The sequence below is a fragment of the Drosophila erecta genome, unplaced genomic scaffold (assembly GCF_003286155.1).
Source record: "Drosophila erecta strain 14021-0224.00,06,07 unplaced genomic scaffold, DereRS2 tig00000021-arrow-pilon, whole genome shotgun sequence".
Taxonomy (NCBI): Eukaryota; Metazoa; Arthropoda; class Insecta; order Diptera; family Drosophilidae; genus Drosophila; species Drosophila erecta.
The window spans coordinates 15,317,677-15,336,838 of NW_020825198.1; the positions used below are offsets into that span (position 1 = coordinate 15,317,677).

General features: G+C 45.7%; 2 protein-coding genes and 1 long non-coding RNA gene across 6 annotated transcripts; 2 read left to right on the forward strand and 1 right to left on the reverse strand.

Moving 5' to 3' along the window:
- The first annotated feature begins 293 nt into the window (after nucleotides 1-293).
- On the forward strand, nucleotides 294-2,894 carry LOC6545902 (glycine--tRNA ligase). The gene is made up of 2 exons (XM_001972758.3): nucleotides 294-390; nucleotides 479-2,894. Exon 2 carries the CDS (start codon nucleotides 731-733, stop codon nucleotides 2,768-2,770), a length of 2,040 nt encoding a protein of 679 aa, XP_001972794.2. The 5' UTR covers nucleotides 294-390; nucleotides 479-730; the 3' UTR covers nucleotides 2,771-2,894.
- Nucleotides 2,895-3,330: 436 nt separating this feature from the next.
- On the forward strand, nucleotides 3,331-18,747 carry LOC6545950 (CTP synthase). 3 transcript variants are annotated; one of them, XM_026976447.1, is made up of 5 exons: nucleotides 10,458-10,733; nucleotides 13,381-13,710; nucleotides 15,622-15,792; nucleotides 16,531-17,032; nucleotides 17,101-18,747. In XM_026976447.1, exons 2-5 carry the CDS (start codon nucleotides 13,557-13,559, stop codon nucleotides 18,134-18,136), a joined length of 1,863 nt encoding a protein of 620 aa, XP_026832248.1. In that variant the 5' UTR covers nucleotides 10,458-10,733; nucleotides 13,381-13,556; the 3' UTR covers nucleotides 18,137-18,747. The 3 variants fall into 3 exon arrangements, with proteins under 3 accessions (XP_001972797.2, XP_001972796.1, XP_026832248.1); XM_001972761.3 differs by lacking the exons at nucleotides 10,458-10,733; nucleotides 13,381-13,710 and adding an exon at nucleotides 3,331-3,672; XM_001972760.3 differs by lacking the exons at nucleotides 15,622-15,792; nucleotides 16,531-17,032; nucleotides 17,101-18,747 and adding exons at nucleotides 14,143-14,292; nucleotides 14,348-15,537 and having other exon boundaries at nucleotides 10,447-10,733.
- On the reverse strand, nucleotides 3,883-4,769 carry LOC113563868. Of its 2 annotated transcripts, XR_003407643.1 has the most exons (3): nucleotides 4,473-4,769; nucleotides 4,045-4,076; nucleotides 3,883-3,980 (listed from the first exon to the last, which is right to left on the reverse strand). It is a non-coding gene; the product is annotated as an uncharacterized LOC113563868 (long non-coding RNA). The 2 variants fall into 2 exon arrangements; XR_003407642.1 differs by lacking the exon at nucleotides 4,473-4,769 and having other exon boundaries at nucleotides 4,045-4,213.
- Nucleotides 18,748-19,162: the final 415 nt, after the last annotated feature.

Genomic DNA, 19,162 nt, shown 5'->3' on the forward strand with positions numbered 1-19,162 from the left:
CGATATACTGTTGTGTTGGACAACACCTGAATGAATGCGCTGTTACTAAGCCGTGCTGTTAGGGACAAGTGATCGATGTTACCGGCAAGTTAACATTCACTTTGTGATCAATTAATTTTGTCAGAAAATAAATAAAAATAATAATATGTATTTTAATTTAAACATAAGGTCAAACTTTTATTCAACTTTAAAGTACAGGTTTCAAATTATTTTCTATTGTGTAACCGAACTTTCCTAGTTACATTTGAAAATATTTTTACGAGACGCAATAATGCGCATTACTGAGGAGCTCTGTTAACCACAATCAGTGTTGTGCAGCGTCTGCAAAATCAGTGCTGCAAGCCGGCCGACAAAGACTCATCCAAGTCGAAATTGCAGCCGCAAGTGAAGGTATTGCAGTAGTTACCAATTGGACGGTTTATTACATAAATTCGCGTTTTTCGGCTGGAAAAATAAAAGCCTCTTTATGTCATTGCAGTTGTTGAAAGCGCTACCCCACCTGCGCAGCGCCACCACCGCCGTGAGAACTCAGATTGCGAAAGCAACGTGGAGCGAGCACATTGCCACGAAAGTCTTTTTTGGAACCACCACCACAAAAGCTACACCCGCTGCACCACCTCCACCTCCGCCCACACAACCACAGCAGCCTACACCACCTGCAACCACAAGTTGGGGCACCAAGAAGCAAAATAGAAAGGTCAAACTAAGATCCGCAGCTGCCGAATTCATCATGTCGAATCCGGAGATTGAGGCCCAACTGGCTCCATTGAGGGAACGAGTTCAGGAGCAGGGCAACCTGGTGAGGGATCTCAAGGCCAAGGGTGCCCCCGAGATCGATGTGAAAAAGGCAGTAGCCGAGTTGAAGGCACGAAAGAAGCTGCTGGAGGACAAGGAGCTCGCTCTGACCCCCAGTGTCGTTAGCTTCGATCGCGCCAAGATGGAGGATCTTCTCAAGCGTCGCTTCTTCTACGACCAGAGCTTTGCCATTTATGGCGGCATTACCGGCCAGTACGACTTTGGACCCATGGGCTGTGCCCTCAAGTCCAACATTCTGGCCCTGTGGCGTCAGTATTTCGCCCTCGAAGAGCAAATGCTGGAGGTGGACTGCTCTATTCTTACTCCGGAACCTGTACTCAAAGCTTCTGGTCATGTGGAGCGATTCGCCGATCTGATGGTCAAGGATGTCAAGACCGGCGAATGTTTCCGCCTGGATCATCTCATCAAGCAGGCTTTGGAGAAGCTGTCCAAGGCCAAGGATGCCACTCCCGCCCTGCAGGCCGAGTGCGAGGACATTATCATCAAACTGGATGGCCTGAACAAACAGGAATTGGCTGGGGTCCTGGCCAAATACAACATCAAATCTCCTTTAACCGGCAATGATTTAACGGAGCCAATTGAGTTCAACCTGATGTTTGCCACCCAAATTGGACCAACTGGCTTGGTAAAGGGATTCTTGCGGCCGGAAACTGCCCAGGGTATCTTCGTGAACTTCAAGCGACTGCTGGAATTCAATCAGGGCAAGCTTCCCTTCGCTGTGGCTCAAATTGGCAACTCGTTCCGCAATGAAATCTCACCCCGATCGGGCTTGATCCGTGTGCGAGAGTTTACCATGGCGGAGATTGAACATTTCTGCGATCCGGTGCTCAAGGACCATCCCAAATTTGGCAACATCAAATCAGAGAAGTTGACCCTTTACTCGGCCTGCAACCAGATGGATGGAAAGTCTGCAGCGCAGGTGCAAATTGGTGAAGCAGTGGCATCCAAACTGGTGGCTAACGAGACACTTGGATACTATATGGCCCGCATTCAGCAGTTCCTTTTAGCCATTGGTATCAAACCGGAGTGCTTGCGATTCCGGCAGCACATGTCCAATGAGATGGCTCACTATGCCTGCGATTGCTGGGATGCCGAGATCCTTACCTCCTACGGATGGGTGGAGTGCGTAGGATGTGCGGATCGCAGTGCCTACGATTTGGGACAGCATACGGCAGCCACTGGTGTGCGCTTAGTGGCCGAGAAGCGTTTGCCGGCTCCCAAAACTGTGGAGGTCTGCGAGATTGTGCCCAACAAGCAGGCTCTGGGCAAGACCTTCAAGAAGGAGGCGAAGAACATCACGGATGCTTTGGCCAAGCTTTCGCTGGAGGAGATAACCAAGGTGGAGGAACAGCTGACTGGCGATGGTCAATACAAACTGACCACGGCCGATGGCCAAAGCCACGAGCTTGGCAAGGATACCATCAGCGTGAAGCACTCTACGAAAACGGTCCATGTGGAGGAGTTCATCCCGAGTGTGGTTGAGCCTTCGTTTGGCATTGGTCGCATTATGTACTCTCTGCTGGAGCACAGTTTCCAGTGCCGCGAAGGCGACGAGCAGCGGTGCTACTTCACGCTGCCCCCTCTGGTGGCGCCCATCAAGTGCTCCATTCTCCCGCTGTCCAACAACACCGACTTCCAACCTTATACTCAGAAACTTTCTTCGGCCCTGACCAAAGCGGAACTTTCGCACAAGGTGGACGACTCCAGCGGCTCCATTGGCAGGCGGTATGCCCGCACGGATGAGATTGCCATTCCCTATGGCATCACCGTCGACTTCGACACTCTGAAGGAACCGCATACGGTGACTCTGCGGGATCGGAATACAATGAAGCAGGTGCGCGTAGGTCTGGAGGAGGTTGTGGGCGTGGTCAAGGACTTGGCAACGGCGAGAACAACTTGGGAGAAGGTCGCCGAGCAGTATCCTCTGTTCGAGCAGCAGGAGGCCAGCAAGTAACCGGTTGACCAAGGAGATTCTTACGCCTGGCACGCATTTACAGAGTTTCACAGTTTTCTAATTCTTTTATACCTACGCTTACAATTCAATAAATATGCAACATTTAATGCTTTGCGCGATGAAATTGTTGTTGTTTATTTTATTTATTTATTGTTGGTGAATATTTTAGTTTCATTTTCCAAACATATTTTTAAGGGTATATTTTACAAAAATGAATAAATATAAATTGATATACTGCTTAACATTAAAGTATGCACATTTAAAATGGCCTTTATGAATGGCAATACAAATTTAACGGCAATATGATTTACTTACAATTATAATGAGTCAACAAATCCTGAAATTCCTATTTTAAACACAAATTACACAGAGTAAAATAAAATGAAATCCAACTAAGGCAAAGCTTTAGTACTATTTTAAAATAATTGAAAGTTATACAAATTGTAGGTCATTTGTGCTATAGGTCTCAATCTCAAGTATGCTTTGTATATATGTATGTATGTACATATAAATGGGTAATTTTAACATAGCGGCCAGAATAAATTTCATTTGATTCTTAAAAGCGCGCGCTTTGTGGTGTTTACCAACACATGGTGAGTCACCTACACTGGTATTATACTGAAAATAGACACTGGTCATACGAATTCCATTTCCACGTGTTGGGGAATGCGAATAAAAAGTAATTTGCGATCCGGGTAATACGATAATCCGCGAGTTTCAAGTTCAAGGCGAAAAGATGAAATACATCCTGGTCACAGGCGGCGTCATCAGCGGCGTGGGAAAAGGCGTGATTGCCTCCTCGTTCGGAACGCTTTTGAAATCCTGTGGTCTAGATGTCACCTCGATCAAGATTGACCCCTATATCAATATAGATGCTGGAACCTTTTCACCTTATGAGCATGGTGAGTTTTCAAGACCTCTTCCGCATTATATATGGGTGTGTATAGTATATACAACATGCATATATATTTGCTTTCGACATACGCGATTTTGGCAATTTTTCAATATTTTGCCCATCTGTGTGAGAGTGAGTGTGTGGGCGAGTGTCTGTGTCTGCCAGTATGTGCATCTATTGTTGTAAGGTGCAAGCAGTTGTTGTTGTCAAAGGTCACGCGGCTGGTTGCACCACATGGCGTGAACGAGGGTGCGATGTGGCAGTGTTTCGATTGCCATGCGGCGAAAAAAGCGCTCTCCCGCTAAAAACAAAAACCTGTGCAAAAACAAATGCTCAATAACAAATATCATAAGTAACCATAATAGTGAATTGTGTTTACCATAAGCGCATAAAAATATTCCACGCCAAGCTCTGTAAATTTACAAAGAAACTATAATCAATTCAAAAGGAAAATGGCAATATTAAACAATAATAATAAAGTGAAACTAAGTTGTACGATACATAGTACAGAGACATAGTGGCATTTGTTTTGCGAGAGGCATAAGAGATGTGTGAAAGAGATAACCAGACAGTGCTGTCGTCAGCTGTTCCCCACTCTTTATGTCCCCACTCTTTCACGCGCTCTGCAAATCAGCAACAGTTGCACGTGTTTTGAAATCTTGCACTTTGACAATTACGTTTTGTTTATAAACAGATTAAGTCGGAAATCAAAACGAAATAAATGCTCGTGGCAACAGAGACGCAAGCAATTGCTACAAAAATATTCATGCTCTTGTGCAAAAAAATACAAAGTTAGATCTCTCTCACCTTCTCTCATTCTTTTTCTTAGTCCCGCTCTCTGTTTTTAGCTCTCTCTTCACAAAACGACTCCCGCAACCGGCAGACATTCTGTTTGTTGTTATTGTTGCTTGACATTGAAAATGAAAGTTCTTTCTCTCCGTTTCACTTGCTTTGCTTTCCTCGGTTGTTTCTTATTTTTGTCTTGCTCTCCTTTTTGTCTCTGTTTAGTGCTTTTATTTGTATGATTGTGAAAAAGGGAAACGATTGAAAGTGATCCGAAGCTACTGACGATTCAATTATAACTGAGCCGTATTTTGTGAAATAAGAAGTGAGGCTTCTTATCTTTTTGATAATGTTATTAGTAATAAGTGGTATTTACAGTGTTACCACTGTTAATTGATTTAATTTGTATACAAAATTGTAATCGGTCAATGAATATGGAATAAGACAATTACTACTGTATTACTTCGTATATTACATATATTAATTTTGTTATTACAAATATTAAATATTGCATAGCTATTCAATATATTTAAGTTGGTATTTGTTGCAAAAGTTTACTGTACCTCTGTGCATTCTCTTGCTGATCTGTTGCACTCACTCACTCTTCACGCCCGCCGACACTTTCTCCCACCACCCCCTCCTGACCACTCCCATAAAAGAACTTCCTCTACCAAAATGGCGCCAGCAACAATAACAACAACAATAAATAAATAAATAAACGGCACAGCGACACACACTTGAAAATGTATTTATGCAACGTGCAAATGCAATTACGGTGCGTTGTTTGCCTGCGTGTGCGTGTGTGTTTGGGTGGTGGGCGCATACCTCTGTGCGTAAGTATGCATGTGTGTGTGTGTGGCATGTGCCGCAGCGTTGACCTGCACGTTTGGCGAGGCCGCTCTACACGTGCGATTTATTTATATATTTAATGGATTAAAGTATAAGCAAAAAGTTGTTGCTGTGGAGTAGATAACGTTTTTTTGCTTATGGCGATTAGTCTAGGGGGGAACTTAACAAAGACTGCTAATATGATTTCATAGTATTAGTCACAAATAATATTTTTTTTTTTTACTTTTGTTGAAATGGAAATATTTGAAAATTGAACCTTATGTGGTGGAATAAAATCCAAGAACAACAGGAGCGACATTTATTTAGTCGGTTATTAAATGATTCAAACCATTTGGATGGTCTATCAGTTTAATGTTATATTATATTTACAAATATTACAACTAATATAAAAAGGTGCATCTGGCAATTACGTATAGTTATAAAAGTTATTAAGGTTGTTGCTAAGACTTAATAACACTCATTATATTAGAGCTTTGTAGCTATGTATATCTACTCACCGTATCAATTATGACTCACTTTGAGTGGTGCAAAGAGACCCAAGCAACTTCGGTGAGTGGAAAGCACGGTTATTCCGGATGCCTCTCGCAACGCACCACCCGCCACCCCCCGCATTGGGCAACCCACTCATGAGGGCTTACTGTCTGCCGCCTGTCATTTGCATTTTTGCGCCCAGCTTCCACTTTTTGGGGGTCGAAATGCACAAAATGCAATTCTGCTCATTTGTTGTGGCTGCTGTTGTTGTTGTGGTTCTTGTTGCTGCCCATTTGTGTTCGCTGCCGACGTCGACTGAGACTGGGCAGTGGCAGCGGCAGCGGCAGCGGCACATGCGTGTGCTTCATTTGTTTTGCGTTAATTTCGGTAGTGTGAGTGTGAGTGGGTGCGAAGAAGGTCGGTAAGGGTGGTGGGGGAGGTAAAGTGGAATGGGAAATGGCAAGGGTCGCCATATTGGCCGCTGCGGTGTTCCATCTTTTGAGGGTGTCTTCTTCTAGCTGCCGAGTGTTTCTGTTGCTGTCGTTGTTCTTGCCGCCTGGGCTTTTTGCGCGTGCTTTGCGCTCCGTCATGCTCCCTCATCCACTCCCCTTGCCCCCATCTACACATCCCGATCCATCGGTCACATTAGCGTTTTTAGCCATAAAAGAGCCAAGCTCTTGTGCTCTCCGCTTGCCCTTCTCCCCCTCCTCGTCCTCTTCCCCCCTCCTCGTCCTCGTCCTCTTCCCCCTCGTCCTCTTTGTCCTCTCTTTCGCAGCTCTGTCTGCCCATTTGGTTGTGCGGCCGTCATCGGCGCGTCAACATCGTTAGCAGCTGTTGCTCTTTGCCTGTGCGCCATTAACTGCCCCCCCCTGCACCGCCCCTCGCGGTACCATCTCCTTTTTGGCCTGCATTTGCTTTGTTGCTGGATTTCTGCTTGCGCATTCGTTACGCTCACGTTTCGTTTCGCGACGACAATAATGCTTGGGCCTCTGCTGTTGCTTCTGCCGCCGTGTTGCTGTTTTTGTTCCTCTTGCTGTTGTTGTTGTTGCCACCTCTGCTCTGCTTCTCCTCTTACTCTTTTTTCTTGCTCACGCTCCTGCTCCGCCTTGTGCGTGTGCTGCTACATACAGTAGTACCTGACTAGGATGGTAACGAATATATTGCACTTCAAATGCAATAAATATGCAACTATGTAAATATATAGCCTACATTTACTGTATATTTATTTCAAATTTGCTGGGCATTTGATGCTTTATGCTGTAATTACCCACTAAAAATAATCTGCCAACTGGCATAAAGGAAATATGACTAAGCAAAATTTTTAAATTTGTCAACATATCTGTGCTAGATAATTTTGTTGATTTCGGTTTGCCAGCAGAATTGGTTCTTGATTGTATTTATCGAAGCACCACTGTGCCCATATACGTATGGCCCGCGTGTGCGAGCTTTTGTGCGTGTGTGCAAAAATTAAATGGAAAATACCATTTCGCTGTGGCGGCTCTCCAGCCCAACTCTCCAACGACAGCTCGCCAGCAGGATGTGACCGTTGCTACGCGTTGCTGGCGTCTGAGGTTGAGTGGCTCCCATCGCCTCCCAGCGCCGCCCCTCGGCCACGCCTGCCACCGTTCCGCCCCCTCATTTGCTGGCACACGCACACAGTCACAAGTGCACACACACACACCACTGTTAACTGATGGGCCTGCACGTGTCTGTGTGTGTGTGTGTTCTATGGCTTCATAAGCTTCAATCTTGCGTCTGGTCGAAAGTTTCCCACTTGCCATAACTTGCAACTTTAAGCATAGCTTATGGATCGCCTTAAGTAATTGCATTCGACAGCAGGGCAGTTACGGCACACAGTAGCCGTTAGTTAAATTATCCACCTTTTCGTTGGTTCCAGCAACAAAGTTACTGATCACTACTGATAAGAAATGAGTAAAGGCAAATTTTAAACTAGCAAACTTTGTCATCCCAGAAGTTAGCACCAGCCAGCTACTATAAATATATATAATAATACATACTTTAATAAATTAAAATAATAGCCTTACTATTTGTTTTCCAAACTCTGTAAAGGTTAAAACGAATAATTTATCATAGCTGTAATAATACTTTACGAAAGCCATTGATTAATCTTTTCCAAACATTGTTGACCTTTTATACTTAAACTGCAAACTTAAACCTAGAATAATTTTATATTATTATTATTACTTCCTGGTACCATAAAACTTACCAGCTGTAACATCTTCAGATTTATAAATAACATGCCGAAACTAGTCTTGTTTGTAAACATGTAAACTAGAAAATGAATAACTGAATCAAATCTCAAAAGTGCAAAGTCGGAAGAATTTTATGCGCCTTCAAAGTGATTAAGAAACGGAATGTTCATATTTAGATTCACTATAGTAATAACCCAGGCTTAAAGAAGATTGTAAAAGGAATCGCTAACGGCGATTATGCAACTGCGGGCGCCATTCTGGTGCTTAATTGTGAGAAATGAAATCGGAAAATTCGGAGCGGCCGGCCAATCGCACTTGCCCCTTACAATACAGCGTTGTATTACGACCTCGCTGCCAGCCACCTCCGTTTTTCCGCCCAACGCCACCCACCTCACACTTACGGTGTCTGAGCGACAGGCGCCAGAAGAAGAAGAAGTGGCAGAAGGATGGGGCGGGGGCGGGGGAAAGGAAGAGGAAGAAGAGAAGCGATGAGCGGATGGTGGGTAGGGGAGGGGAGGAAGTGTGAAGAGGAGAGCGCAGAGGAAAGAGGAAGAACGGTAGCCGTGGAGCCACAGCCAAATTCACATTGATTCGCTTTGCCCGGCGTTTGTTGCACCGCCCCCGTTGGTTCTTCTTCTTCTGCTGCTGCTGCTGCTGCCGCTGCCGCTGCCGCTGCCTCCTGTCGCGTGATTTTAACGAGCCTCCTCTCTTCCGCCCGCGCCCCCTCCCGCACACCGCCCGCTCCCCCCGTGCACCCCGCACTCTCTTCATGGTTTATGCTTTTCGCTCGCTAGCTCGCTCGCTCGCTCGCTTCCGCGCGTTGATTGTTGTTGGCTGAGCATGCAGTAGGCAGTCAGGCAGGCAGGCAGGCAGGCAGGACAGGAAGAGCAAAGGAAGGAGAGGAAGCACCGTGGCAGAGAGGAGCTGGAGGGGAGCAGGCCACCGGCTCCACCTCACACAGACAGCGCGGCTGGCTCTCTCTCGCATGTGTTTGTGTGGCCGTGCGGCTCTGGGCGAATGTGTGTGCGTGTTGGTGTGCGTGTGCTGGATAGCCGGCAATAATATGCCCAAAAGCAGCAAGGCAAAAGCAACAACACGGTGAGCCAGAAGCGAGCAAATGGCGGCGGCCGTTTTTAGCGTTTGTGCGCGCTTCCCCACCTCCCCCGCGCTGGAACCCTCCTCCTCCCCCTCCCTCCAGCGCGCAAACACACAAACACACACACACACACAGGCACACATTGTGTACGCATGTATGTCGCGCCGGCAAAAGCAAAAGCAAAAGCTTGTGGCGTGGCTTTGGCTCTCGCCTGAAACTGAACTTAACTGCCAGCCTGCTGACTGCTCTGCCCCACTGCCCCTCGCTGCGCCACTCCGCCCAATGGATGGTCTGCGCCTCCTCGCTGGCGTTTTTTGCGTTTCAGTGTGCGCTTCTCATGCCCTCTCTTTTCCGGAGGGTATTGCCAGTTTGACGACTGCTTGGACATTCGGGTGCGAGAATTAAATCCCCCATCCAGTATCTTTTTTAGAACTCTTTTAATATTTAAGGTATATCTATAAAAGAACTTGATTTCTTTACCACAAATTTTGATAACTACATTTACGTACACCAACTCCTCAAAATACTTTTGAGACTCTTAAAATACAGTAAGGACACTCAAGACCAAGACCTTCTTCATTGTGTTAGTCACATCCAAAAAGATTAGCTTAAGATATAAGCGTGGAGTTTTGTTCGATCGCGTTTGCTACGCTATAATTCCTAACTTTTTTTAGCTGCTTTTTGCGTAATGGATGAGTTTTAACACTGATTTCAAGTAAGAATCCCCATCGATCTATTCATCAATGCGATTGATTTTTTATCAATCTAAACCACTATCACTATATGTATATGTACAATAGTTAAAGAACCTAACGCTACTTATATGCATTCGGATATTCAAGGCAAGAGTATCTTCATTTTCGTTCTCTCTAGAAGGCCTTTAATACTTTTTTTGTTTTTTTTTTTTTTCATATTATTTTGCCTGCCTGCTGCTGCTGGTGGCTGTTGGCTGTTTGGCTGGCGTCGTTTCAGCTGCCGCCGCTAGTTGGCACGTTTTGTTGGCTGGCTGGCTGGCTGGCTGGTGGCTCTGGCTGGCTCGCTTGGCTTTTGGGGGGCTTGTGGACCTGGCCGGGGATTTGAATTTGGTGTGGGAACGGTAAGGGGAGCGGGAGTGGGAATGGGACTACTACGACTGTGACTGGGCCTGGGCCTGAACACGGCCTGCTGGATGGCTGGCTGGCTGGCTCATGGCTCATGGCTCTCGGCCTGATGGCGGATGGCTTGACTGCAGCCTGTCGCAGTGGCAAATAGCCGATGGGTCAGAGGGAGTGTGGGGAGTGTGAGACAGAGAGAGAGAGAGAGAGCGACAGGAGAGGTGGTGGGGGCAGGGGCAGAGCGGTCTGTGTGCGGCAGCGGTGGCGGCGCGTCAACGGCAGCAAAGGCAAAAGCAACAGCAATAACGCTGCGACAGCCACCAGCAGCAGCAGAAGCAGCGGCGCTTCGCACTTTGCTCTGCTGAATTTTCAATTTCAGTTGTAAGCTGACTGCAATCAGCAGTGGTTCGCATTTTGGTTCGGAAATTCGCAATTCCGCAATTCGGCTTCTCGACTTGTCATTCGCGCTCGTGGAAAACGCTCTCGGGACATAACGGAATCTACGGGCCGGCGCGGCTGACCGAGCGCACAAAAAACTTTTCGATTATTATAAACTTTGGCGGTAACAGAAACATACACACACACGTACACACACATACACATTAGGCAGTGACCACCCACTGATTCACCACCCCCTGAAAACCACCCACATGTCCCGTTAGTTGCGACTCCTGGCGCGCTAATTTTTGCATATGTATGTTAGCGAGTGAGACACGCACACGTGTGTGCGTGGGTTTTATTGATTTTATAGAGCAAACTATGGTTTATTGCCTCACTCCCCCTCAGAGTCCATCATTCTTGACTCTTCATTCCTGGGCAAATTTCAATGACAGTTGAAGCGAGAAGGGGGAAGTGATGGAAGTTAAAGATTTGTGTGGGAAAAGGAAAGAGTATAGTTGGACCTAAAAGAGAGGGGGAGTTTGAAGATAAGGGAAACACTAGGAGCCCAAACACACAAATGGTTTACAAATCAGATGAGCTGGTATTTGAAGCTACGGGAAATAATATTAAAGCTTTATAAACCGAGGAAGAGAATGAACTTCAATGCAATTCTAAAGGCAAGGAAAAAGACGATGAATAAATTTAAAACTTAACAATAATTGAATACAAATATATTCAACTGACCATTTCCATTTTGTTTCATACCATTTTCCTAACATTATATTTTTAAAAATGCATATAGAATTTGTTTTATAGTTTTTACGTAACAAGAGTTTTTAGTATTCCTGATAAGCCAAGAGTAGTTTTCAAGCCTCGTTATCTAGCAAGTTACCAAATTAACATGGTAATGTAAATTACTCACTTTTAATGTAATCTGAATTTTCTGCACTCGTCGGCTTTTCATGGGTTAAGCAAAAAGAGAGTTGGAAGTGTTCGGAAGAATTCCAAGTTCCCATTCCTTCTTTCAATTCGATCAATACATCGCCTTTATGCAAGATCTGACCTATAAATAGTATGGTTATTCAGCCAAAGAAACGCTCTTATCTCTTCTTTCCTTGACTCTCGTTGATAAGCAGCGGGAAATCAAAGTTGAGGAAATGATTTCCAAATCCCCACAGTGTTAGTCCACTTAGCTGCCAATTTCCTAGCCAAACAGCTTCCAGTTGAAAAAAAAAGAAGCGAGTGTGTGTGTGTGTGTGAGGAGGCCTCATAACTTTCCACGGCGGGTCGAAACTTGTGAAATTCTTGGCTACCAGCAGAGGAGCTGTTAGTTGCCCAGCTCCCAATCACCTCGACAGCAGCTGGGCCAGCTTTTCAGCCCGCTTTTCCTACCCCCTCGATAGCCCCCCTACATTTTTCACCCTGCCCTCGCCTAACAACAACAACGGCAGCAGCGGCAGCAGTGAAACACACTGTCGCCGGCAGTTTTTGCCCATAAAAACGGCAACGGCAACGACGAAAACGAAAATTTAACGACTGCGCAACGTGACGCATTATTTGTCTGGCTTGGCTTGCTTGGCTTGGTCTTCTGGTCGGTCTCTTGTCTGCTCTGCTCTGCTGTGCTGTGTGGTGCGGTGCGGTGCGGTGCCTGCAGCAAAGCTGTAGCTGCCGCCAGAAATTGCTTTTGCTCGCTGGAATATACATACATACATAAGTATGTATGTTTCTGTATGTGTATGCTTTTGCGGCCTGTGCCTTCGCATCCGCTCCCCTTGCGGCCCGCCCCTTTCCCTCCCCCTCCCCCTCACACAATCCAAAGTCTCCACACGCTGCCGTTTTTAGTATTTCGCACTCTGTGCACGGCAAACATTTTTGCATGACTGACTGAATGCCGCCGCCTGCGCCTGACTCACTCACACAATCAACACATGTCCACATTCACACCGATGCACTGGGGCCAGACGATGCACTCGAAGAAAATGGGGGATGGGAATATGATATTGGTAATTAGTTGTGGATAGGAGCACTACAACAGGTGATTTAGAGTATTGCTAGTGACGCCAAAAGTTTCTTATCAATAATATTTGACAAAGCATTTGCTTTAAATGTTCGTTTCTTATACGGATTTTAAGTTAAAAAGAAAATGCGGCTTAATGCGGAAAAAAAGTTTACTTGCTAAATGCGTGACCCCTTGCAATCCTCACGATTTCTAAAATGCAATACCTAAATCGTTCACCTGTTTTCCCAAGTGTATGCAGTGCAGTGCGGAAGGGAGAGGAGCAAGGAGAGACAAAGTCAGCGGAACCGGCGCGTAATCGGGAGTGGGAGTGGGAGCGGGGTGCAGGCAGAGGCAGGCAGTCGGGCAAGCAGGCAGGCAGGCAGGCAGGCTCGTGGAGTAACCGTTGGCTGGTTGGTCTCTCGGTCGTCGCTCATCGCCGTCTGTTCCTGTCTGCCCCGCGTGCCGCGCCCCTCTCCCCGCTCGCTCGCCCAGGCGTGTTTATAATTTGATTTCGCTGCTTCTTTCCTGCCGCGTCGTCTTCTTCATCTGGCTCTGCTGCTGGGGAGCAGAGTGCGCGGGAGGGAGATGGACGATGGGGAGCAGAGTGGAGCAGAGCGAGCAGCGCGGCATTTCCTGTCGCCCAGCTCGATTTTGGGCCTAAGCCCAAGGAAGGAATCCTAATGAAGTTATTGTGCTTACAGTTTGGGGAGCACTGGCTGCTCATTGATGGTCGGGGATCGCAACTAACTCGTGGGTGGGAGCGGGATGGCGGCTTTAGTGAGTGGTCAAGAAGCCGACTAATGCTCTTCATTCCTCTCATTTCTCTCAGTGAGTTTGGTTAGTGGTGTGTATGCGCGCGTGTGTGTGCCGTTTTGAGCATGCAATTGCAATTCACCGTTAGCTGAGCGGACAAGTGAAAAAAAGTGTGCCCGCGAAACAGAGACAAAAGAGCTAACAAAAAATACATATATATAAAACTCACTCAATCGCTTTGAGCGCGCTAAGATGGCGCCAAAAAAGTCCACCATCGTGCTCAATGTGGAGCAGTTTATTCACGACATCGAGGAGCGCCCGGCCATCTGGAACCGCAACTTCCACTGCAACAAGGCCTTCCTCGAGCAGATGTGGGACGAGCTGAGCGGTGCACACAAGCTGCCAAGTAAGTGGAGCATATGGACAAAAGGAGTTCGTAGAACAGTGTTGCCAACCGAAATTCGATGAAGCAGTTTAACTGAAAAGTAGCCAAATTTAATAAAGTTTAAATGTAAATGAAATCAAACATTTAAGGCGAAAAATGTTTACATTTTTATTTTTGTTCAAAGTAAACTCATTTTATATGAGAAACCTTTCCCAAAAAAGTACTGTTTTTTGCAAAACTTTGTAAAAGGTATTTCAAAGTATTTAAAGAAATACATTTTAAATAACATTAAAAAAGACCGAACCTTTTTACTCTTACAAACAGTAGTTAAGCTAAATATGTAGTTTCCTGTTCTAATCAGATTTGGCGAGTAAATAGCTAAGTTGGCAACACTGACAATGACTCCAAGCGCGAACAAAGCAGTTTCTATCGTTATCCCACTCTCTCTCCCAGAGATCGTTCTCAAGGCCAAGTGGAAGGGACTTCGAGACAATTTCCGAGTGGAGTACAAAAGGATACCTCGGGCGGATAACGGTGATTTTATGGTGGACCCGGCCACCTTTGAATCCAAATGGCTGCACTACTACGCGTTGTTGTTTCTAAGTGAGTTAGATTAATGCAATCATTTACTTTAATAAATGTGAATCCCTTTCTATAGCTGATCACATGCGTCATCGTTTGCCAAAGAACGAACAGGATCAGTCATTCTACTTCAACCAGCAAAGCGAGGACTGTGAAAAGACAGTGGTGGAACCGGATTTAACAAACGGTCTAATACGTCGCCTGCAGGACAGCGACGAGGATTACGACGAGGAGGAAATGGAACCGGACGGAGAGGCTAGCGAAGCCACTATGGAGGAAACAATGCCCACGCCACCGGCTGCCCATCAAATGAATCAAGTGAGCACCACACCACTGGCCACCGGAGCTTTGCGGGCCCAAGAAGAGGCACATCAGCACGCTTTAATCAAGGCCGGATTACTTCGCGCCCAGTTGATGGAGCTGGAGAAGGAGGCGGAAGATTTAAGCAGAAAGCCGCCACCTCCACCACCGCAACAGATATCTCCAGTAGCACCCTCACTTCAAGTGCTGGTGGAACCACCAGCCGCACACTGTTCCCCACCGCCAATGGTGACCACCACATCCGCACAAGTACAACAACCAGGTTCAGCAGCTGTTTTGGCGCCGGCAACGACCACATCCGCGTCATCTGTATCGTCGAACGGAGCGCCAATGGGCGGAAAAAGATCTGTGTCGCCACCGCCACTATACAACAAAGCACACCATCCGCTGGCCACTCTGGCAGCAGCTCATCTAGCGGCCAAAGACCGAAATGAGGATTTCGGAGCCTCCTCGGCTGTGGGAGGAAACGGAGATCACCTGAGCTTCACTCAACACTCCTATGCCAATGGACTGATACCCGCCCTTAAGCTAAAGCGGCCGCGTCTCTCCGAGGATAGCAACTTTAATGGATCCTCGACAATGGACACTCCGCTCGTACCAGAGGACGATGACTATCACTACTTGCTCAGCCTGCATCCGTACATGAAGCAGCTGACCGCAGCCCAGAAGCTGCGCATACGCACCAAGATACAAAAGCTCATCTTCAAGGAACTCTACAAAGAGGATCTCGAGGAGTCCAAGTAGTGGAACAGCTCAGAACGCCTAGATTAAGCCCAAGACTGTACATACGCCCACTAGCCTAGATCGTAAGCATTACTATTAGTTCGTGTCCATGCCATGCTATTTGATTGATTTCTAGTTGAGCGCCACTCCAAGGAAAGCTGGGAGTGCGCCATTTACGCCTAAGCACAAATACCCTGGAAATAAAAATGTAACATTAAAATGTTTTCAGTTCTTTTCATTTTCACTAAGAAGGGTGGTCCATAATTTATTGAAACCACGTATTAATTGTATTATTTTTTTCTGCAGGTGAGGTTTACGTTTTGGACGATGGAGCCGAGGTGGATCTGGATCTGGGAAACTATGAAAGGTTTTTGGATGTCACCCTGCATCGGGACAACAACATAACCACCGGAAAAATTTACAAGTTGGTCATTGAGAAGGAGCGGACTGGCGTGTACTTGGGCAAAACTGTTCAAGGTGAGTGACAATTCTTTATCCTTATTCTTTATCCTAGTCCATAAATTTACTTTAAAGACTTTATACCCGTTGGTCGTAGATCAATAACCGAGTCGAACTGGCCATGTCCGTCCTTCCGTCTGTCCGTCCGTCCATCTGTCCGTATCAACGCCTCGATCTCAGGAACTACAAAAGCTAGAATGTTGAGATTAAGTATGCAGAGACATAGACGCAGCGGAAGTTTGGTTCCAAATGTTGCCACTCCTACGCCCACAAACCGCACTAAACTGCCACGGCCACATTTTTTGTAATTTTCTATCGATTGAATTCGAAAAAATTAAGAAATGTTCCAAGGCTGAAGTTCTAAACTCAATTATTCAACTTATGTTAATCGGATTTTGAAGTGGCGTAGCTCTAAATGTTTCTGGCGCAATTCTTTAAAAATCTGCATTTAAATTTAGAAATTAATTTTTTTGTAAAATTTTTGATGTTATGATGTTGTAGAAATTCGAAAAAATTAAGAAATGTTCCAAGGCTGAAGTTCTAAACTCCTTAACACGGGACCACTGTCGAGGACGCCGCAGGACAACGAAGGGCATCAGCAGCGTACAGGAACCTGGCACGGGCAGAAGGGTCAGTGGAGTCATTGTTCGGTCAAGGTGGTCCTAACGGGTATCTGATAGTCGGGGAACTCGACTATAGCATTCTATCTTGTTATAACTGGAAACATCAAGTAATTTAACTTTCCTTCTCTTACAGTTGTCCCACACATTACTGATGCCATTCAGGAATGGGTAGAGCGCGTGGCCCAGACACCCGTTCAGGGATCTTCAAAGCCACAGGTGTGCATTGTGGAATTGGGAGGTACGATTGGTGACATCGAGGGTATGCCATTCGTAGAGGCCTTCCGTCAGTTTCAGTTCCGCGTAAAGAGGGAGAACTTCTGTTTGGCCCATGTGTCGTTGGTTCCCTTGCCCAAGGCCACCGGAGAACCCAAGACGAAGCCCACTCAAAGTTCGGTCAGGGAACTAAGAGGTTGCGGTCTGAGTCCCGATTTGATTGTCTGCCGATCGGAGAAACCCATTGGACTGGAGGTCAAGGAGAAGATCAGCAACTTCTGTCATGTGGGCCCGGATCAAGTGATTTGCATCCACGATTTGAACTCTATTTATCATGTTCCGTTGCTGATGGAGCAAAATGGTGTTGTTGAATATCTGAATCAGCGTCTACAGCTTAATATCGACATGAGCAAGAGGACCAAGTAAGTTAGAGTCTATCTTGAAACCCTGAAAGTATGCTAACTAATCACGTATTATTTGCTACTTGTAGATGTTTGCAGAAATGGCGTGATTTGGCACGTCGCACGGAGACCGTTCGCCGTGAAGTTTTCATCGCCATTGTGGGCAAGTACACTAAGTTCACGGACTCGTACGCCTCCGTGGTCAAAGCCCTGCAACATGCCGCCCTGGCTGTGAATCGCAAACTGGAACTGGTCTTTATCGAGTCTTGCCTGCTGGAGGAGGAAACTCTCCAGTCCGAGCCGAGCAAGTACCACAAGGAGTGGCAGAAGCTATGCGAAAGTGATGGCATCCTAGTGCCCGGTGGATTCGGTTCCCGTGGAATGGAGGGCAAAATTCGTGCGTGCCAATGGGCGCGAGAGAATCGAAAACCATTGCTCGGCATCTGCTTGGGTCTGCAGGCAGCGGTGATTGAGTTCGCACGCAGTAAACTTGGTCTTAAGGATGCAAACACCACAGAAATCGACCCGAATACAACCAATGCCTTGGTCATCGACATGCCAGAGCATCACACGGGTCAATTGGGTGGCACTATGCGTTTGGGCAAGCGAACAACAGTTTTCGCTGATGGCCCTAGTCTCATTCGGCAGTTGTACGGAAACCCGAAGACCGTGGAGGAGCGTCATCGGCATCGTTACGAGGTTAATCCCAAATACGTGCCCCGGCTGGAAGAGCAAGGCATGCGATTTGTGGGCACGGACGTGGAAAAAACCAGGATGGAAATCATCGAGCTCAACGGTCACCCCTATTTCGTTGCCACCCAATACCATCCAGAGTACTTGTCGCGACCCCTGAAGCCCTCGCCTCCTTTCCTCGGCCTGATACTGGCCTCCGTGGATCGGTTGACACAATATATTCAGCGTGGCTGCCGCCTGTCGCCCCGCCAGCTATCCGACGCATCCTCGGATGAGGAGGAAAGTGTTGAGGGCTTAGCCGTAGCAACAAAGTCGTTCACATCCCTGAAGATTCCCAGCACACCCACAAATGGAATTTCGAATGGTTGCAATGGTAGCACCAGCACTTCCGACGGCGAAGGTGCCTGCGGAGGCAGATCAACGCCCAACTAAACTAACTAAACTAGTAAACGGTATCTTATATCTCAATGTGTTTAAGATGCGCTTATCACTCGTGTTTTTGTCCTCGCAAATCCCAAAATTTTGGGATTACAAATGGTCGAATAAAACATTTTGATGTTTTGAGGAAGTGACATTATGAAATCCTTCATAATTTGCTTATTTAGCTTAAGTAAAGTATGATTTTGACTTTGAAGTTTCCTACATTTGTAATAGTTACGTTATGACGTTAGTCATATGAATATATATGTTCTATTTATGAATGTTTTCCTATATAATTTCTATGATTTTTTCGCAAAAAGTCTAATTTTAATTTAACTTTGAAAAATATCTCTATAGGTAACTTAATATCCCTGCGTTCAGTCAATTGTTTAGAATGCTTCCTTAAAATCAACCTGGTATAAATGAATAGCCTTGTTTAATTAAAAATTGAAATAAGTTTTAATATGCTTAAATTACAACTAAAATTGTGTATTTTGATTATATTATGTATAGTTAAGTGCATATTACCTTGATTTAAACGATATGGAAAGCAAACAAAGTGAAATGTAAGCAATTAACTTAATCATATATATTTTTTAGATAAACAATATAAAAATTTTAAATGTTTGTGTTTTATTTTGTATTCAGCGGGCAAACAGGAGCGGTATTGTAAATAGTGCGTGGAAAATAAGTGTGTACTAACACATCTCTCTATTTTTCTTTTCAAATTGGGCGCGAAATTTGTACATTTAAAATCTGTACATCTTGATTAATATAAATCGCATAAATCTTTCTCCCAGTTCATTCAAAAATTCCTTCTCAAGCTATTGATACCTATTGCTTTGAATCGTGCATAAACTAGTGGAAGACAATTGTTTTAAAAATAAATAAAGCTTTTTGTCACCACGTAAAGTGTCAAACATCTTTTGAAACAATTTTTGAAAACCATTTGTTCTATTTTTACCGGCATTTCCATCAATACTCAGTGCTATTGACTTTTTGGCAACTGATCCTCAGTTTTAGGACAGTACTTTACTA

Excerpts from the sequence above, each read along its gene's own strand:
- LOC6545902 (XM_001972758.3), top strand. The coding sequence starts at position 731 with ATGTCGAATCCGGAGATTGAGGCCCAACTGGCTCCATTGAGGGAACGA.
- LOC6545950 (XM_001972761.3), top strand. The coding sequence starts at position 3,507 with ATGAAATACATCCTGGTCACAGGCGGCGTCATCAGCGGCGTGGGAAAA. Across the intron at positions 3,673-15,621 it reads CTTTTCACCTTATGAGCATG|GTGAGGTTTACGTTTTGGAC; the intron begins GTGAGTTTTCAA and ends TTTTTTCTGCAG. Across the intron at positions 15,793-16,530 it reads CTTGGGCAAAACTGTTCAAG|TTGTCCCACACATTACTGAT; the intron begins GTGAGTGACAAT and ends CTTCTCTTACAG.